General features: G+C 33.6%; 1 protein-coding gene across 3 annotated transcripts in view; it reads left to right on the top strand.

Moving 5' to 3' along the window:
* LOC102587535 (serine/threonine-protein phosphatase 6 regulatory subunit 3-like) overlaps positions 1 to 1,880 on the top strand; it is an 11,739-nt gene extending 9,859 nt beyond the window's left edge. For 2 of the 3 annotated variants that reach the window (XM_006340129.2, XM_006340127.2), the window contains exons 17-19: positions 64 to 93; positions 220 to 290; positions 709 to 1,880. In XM_006340129.2, coding sequence (XP_006340191.1) covers positions 64 to 93; positions 220 to 290; positions 709 to 1,528 — 921 coding nt within the window. In that variant the 3' untranslated portion in view covers positions 1,529 to 1,880. The remainder of the gene's footprint in view (positions 1 to 63; positions 94 to 219; positions 291 to 708) is intronic. The other variant, XM_006340128.2, reaches the window with a different exon arrangement.
* Positions 1,881 to 4,611: the final 2,731 nt, after the last annotated feature.

Raw genomic sequence — 4,611 nt, 5'->3', positions numbered from 1 at the left:
TTGCGGGGGGGGGGGGTCGACTTTCAGTGTCTGTTCACTCACGGTCTTTCTTGCATTTTCCAGGGGCGTGGAGCTCTCGATCGAGATGATGAGGTCAGTAGTTCCATATCCCTGATTAAGCAGTCTTCCTTGTGGATATATTATCGATCATTATTGCATTTGCCATTTGTTATCACTTGCCTTGGTGTTCCTCACCGTGTTATGTTCATGCCATTGTAGGATGTTTATTTTGATGACGAGTCTGCTGAAGTTGTGATATCATCCCTAAGGTTGGCAGATGATCAGGGGAGGTGAGTTCAAATTTCCATGTTTTTTTAAGTCACGGAATCACTTGAGCACATATGCTACTAGAAATGAAAGTGAAAAAAGAGAAGGCATATAGATGACGAAAGAGAAAAATGTATTTCTTTCCAATTATTTGACTATGGTAAATGTGGCTCTTCATTTCTTTGGTTCTTCCAGTGTCTTTAAAGATGAATAGGTCGTTGAAAACAACGGTCAACTAATTGGAACTCTTAATACTTCTAAAGGTCAGGACAAGGAACATCCATCTCTTACGAGCGGATGTATAACAACCTAACATGCCATAGTTTATACAAGATGTCTAGGCTTTCAGAGTTGTAATATCTTTCAGTTTTATATGTTACGACTCGCTACTGTTTGTATAATGTCTACCTTTCCTTTTTTTCCCGCCCTCCACTTCTGCAGCAGTTTGTTCACAAATTCAAATTGGTTTGCATTCCAAGATGATAGAATTGGTGATACTTCTATGAGCACCTCACCTGCTGATGTGATGGAGGATATTAACCTCAATGGAATGTCAAATAGTAGCAACAGCAATAGTGATGATGAAGTGGTAGTTGGAGAGGAGGATGAATTGGCTGAGAGCAAAAATTCTAATGCAACACCCAACTCTAGTTCGAACCCCTTTAATGGGTTCAGCATAGCCAATTCTGGTAATGATGGGGACTTTAATCAACAGAATGAGAAAGCAGACACCGCAACTGACATGACGTTCGAGACATCAGGGAGTGATGACCCCTTTGGAGACAGGTCTATGCCTGAATGGGTAGCATGGGGGGATGCCTCAAATTTTCAAGTTGGTGGATCCACCGTCAACCCATTTGTAGACCATAGCAACTCCGCTGACCATCTTGCCAATCCAGGGGAAATAGGAACTCCACCACTTAATTCCACTACTAGTTGTAGTGGAGAATCTATTCCAAATGGTGTCTCATCTCCTGATTCTAGCAAAAGTTCAGGATCTGATTCTAGTCAGAAAACAACCACTGTTCATTCTTTATTTGAAGAGGATGTTGAATTTGTCGGCGTGGAATTGGAAGGTACTGAGAAGGCGATGGAACATGCTCTTAAAGAGGGGATTGTTGGCGAAGCCGCTCCATTGAAAAGGAGCATTGTTCCTAAGGTACCAGAAAAGGAGAGCACAGATGATGGTGGGGCAGGAACAAAGGAGTACAACGATGCAAACTACTGGAGGGTTGACCAAGAAGTTGCAGTGTCGGAATAACTGTGGAGATCTATTGAAAACCTGGAATCCAGAGCTAATAGCCAGGATCCCCAACTACTATCGATTGGTGAGTTATGCAAGCACATGTGTACAGTGTACTTTGGTTACAATTGGGATCAAACAATAGGCTAATGTAAGGTTTGTCACCAATTAATTATTGTTACTCTTATTTATGTTTATTATAATTCAGGTTATGATTTCATTGTAAAAAAATTTTGGTTTCTTGTCTGACTTTGTCATCTTTCTGTAGTTGTATGGATTCTGGAGTAATCTCAGTTCTCCATCCCATTAAGAGCAGGCGTAAAAGGCTGCCTTGTTGAGACTATGTGAACTCTATTTTCTCTTGCCTTGATATTCATGTATCGCGTATTTGATTCTTTGGATAAGAAAAGAAAAACTAAGCTAACCCAGGCCTCGTAAGTGTTCTTCACCATGTACTACTTGTGTATGATGAAGGTAGAAAAGCATGCAAGCTTAAGCAAAATAACACATGAAGAAAATTTGGCCAAGCAGGTATGACCATTGCAACTCTGTTCGTAGTAGCAGAATATACTATTCCATTGAAATATATATATATATATATATATATATATATATTGGAGAGTAGTAACTTTGTGTTACTACTATAAATGGTCTCACCAAAATCTACTTTTTAACGATATGGATTAAGAACAATAAGGGGTCGTTTGGTTGCTAGTCACTTGGCTGTTTCGATGGATTGTCAAATTTCTAAATCAAATTCAGGAAAAAACAATAGACACAAAATGTCTATAATAATGAATTCATGTTTCATGATCTTGAAATGTAAAAAATATAACAGTTGTCATGGTGAGTATTGGTCACCATGTCGGTTTTAATGGATCGGCTAAATTCCAAGCCGATAGGAGTTCGTCAAACAAATTTTTAAAAAATAACATATAATATTACCGTAAAAATTTCCCAAATTTATGATTTTTTTTTTGTTTAATAACCTCGAAATGTTCAAAATAAAATAAAATGGTGCTTGCCACGGTGAATATTGGTAGGTAGACTGATCAAATCTGAGACCAATTGGAATTCACTAATCATATTCAGGAAAATTAATTCATGTAGAAAAAAATACCCAAAATCATGAATTCGTATTTTATGACTTTGAAACGACAATAAAATGACGTTTATTGGTCACAAGGTTGTTTTTGATGGACCAAACCAGATTTCAGGCTAATCATAATTTACCAATCAAATTCAGGAGAATCAACATGTACTAATATACACAAAAGGGAAAGTGCTAAATGGTCAGAAAATTAAAAAAAACTATAATATTTTTTTATTTTAAAATAAATTGATCTTTTTTTCATTTTTTTAGTTAAAAAGTATTAAAGTTAAAAGGGTAAAAATATTTAAAAAGATAAAATATCATTCTGGCAAAAAATAAGGTTATTTGATTTTATTTAGAATAAGTTATCCGTGTGTTGTGCTAAGCATTAATTACCCATTATATTCAATGTTCCACTTATTGGGATTAGTAATAAAACTGTTGAAATAATTATTAATTAACGTGATGCATTAATTTCATCACTAAGAATTATTTTAATCCACATTTCAATGGGATTAATGAATACTTTTACCAAAGTGTTTGTAGTCAAAGAAACCATTAATGAAAGTTTAGACATAAATGAAACTCACCCATTCATACGGCGATGTCAATGGAAACCCCACGTGAAAACTTTAATGAATACTTTTACCCAAGTGCTTCTAGTCAAATGAATATTTCTTAGTCCATTCGTTTTAATTTGTTCGATCTATTTTGACTCGATACAAAAATTATAAAAGTAAAGAAGATTTTTTTTAATTTTAAATTAAATATTATTCTTGAAAGATATAAGATCAAGTTAATATGAATTCAGTACTTCCATCTCTGAATATAAATTTGATGTATAAGTAATGGATATAAACTTATGATTCTAAAAATATAATATAACAGATTCAATATTGAAAAACTTTAAAGGTCGAATTCATAGAGTTTAAATACTGAATCGGTTGAAAAGAGCACATAAGTTGCCTTGGTTATTTTTTTTCATGTCATCTCATTACCTCATAGAGGTTGGGCGAGTGGAGTCTGATTAAAGTAGAAATCACATTGATTTGATGAAAACCTAACCATAATTGGGTTGGCAAGCAATGCTTCAATTGTTGTTTTGTTTTTGGTAATTAGTTGAGGGGTCGTTTGATAGATCTTATAATAAAAATATTGAATAAAGTGTCTCGTATTATTAATGTTGAGATTATTTTTTATATTTAATTTGGTATATTAAAGACAGTTTTGTCTTTGACCAGGCTTATCCATGTATTAATAAGCACATCTGTTACTATTATCATAATTTGTTATGTATTAGTTATGCATTTTATTCAGTATTATAAAGTGTATAACTTATACTTAGTTATCCATATGCTGAAAATCTTACCAAACAAAGGATTAAATAATATCATGTATGATATATGGATTAGATTCTCTAATACATCTTACCAAGTCTGTAATTTCACAAGTGAAATCTGAGAAAAGTAGGATTTACACATAAATTATCTCTAATTTTCATGAAATAAAGAGAATATTTTCAATAGATCCTAATATTAGTTGAAGTTATACCTTTTTGATATAAAAAAAAAGATGAACAAATTTCACATTAATATAATTTGAAAAAACATCTGAAGGAGACAAAAGTGGGTGAGAAATGAATGTTCCTTTCCATTTTCTACAACAGGTGTTTACTTTATTTGCTTATCCTAGACCATTCATTTATTTCCCCACATAGTTTCTGGTCATTTTTCCAATTTCAGATTGACCATTAAAATAGAGAATTAAATATTGACATGCCCAAAGTACCATGGACAAAGAAATATCAGAATGTTAATATTAAAATGCAAACATGTCACATAAATGTAAAAATATGATCAAAAGTTGCTCTGAGTTTCCCTATTTGAAACATTTTAACATTTAGTTCTTGTTTCTAGATGAGATGACTATACAATTCAACAATACAACTGTAAAGAACATGCACGATAGACAATCGTGGTTGGGGGGGGGGGGGGGGGGGGCAGGTAAA

Source organism: Solanum tuberosum, unplaced genomic scaffold, assembly GCF_000226075.1.
Source record: "Solanum tuberosum cultivar DM 1-3 516 R44 unplaced genomic scaffold, SolTub_3.0 scf00017, whole genome shotgun sequence".
NCBI classification, from domain to species: Eukaryota; Viridiplantae; Streptophyta; class Magnoliopsida; order Solanales; family Solanaceae; genus Solanum; species Solanum tuberosum.
The sequence above is the reverse complement of the archived record's forward strand: the minus strand, read 5'-3'. Positions and strand labels throughout refer to the sequence as shown.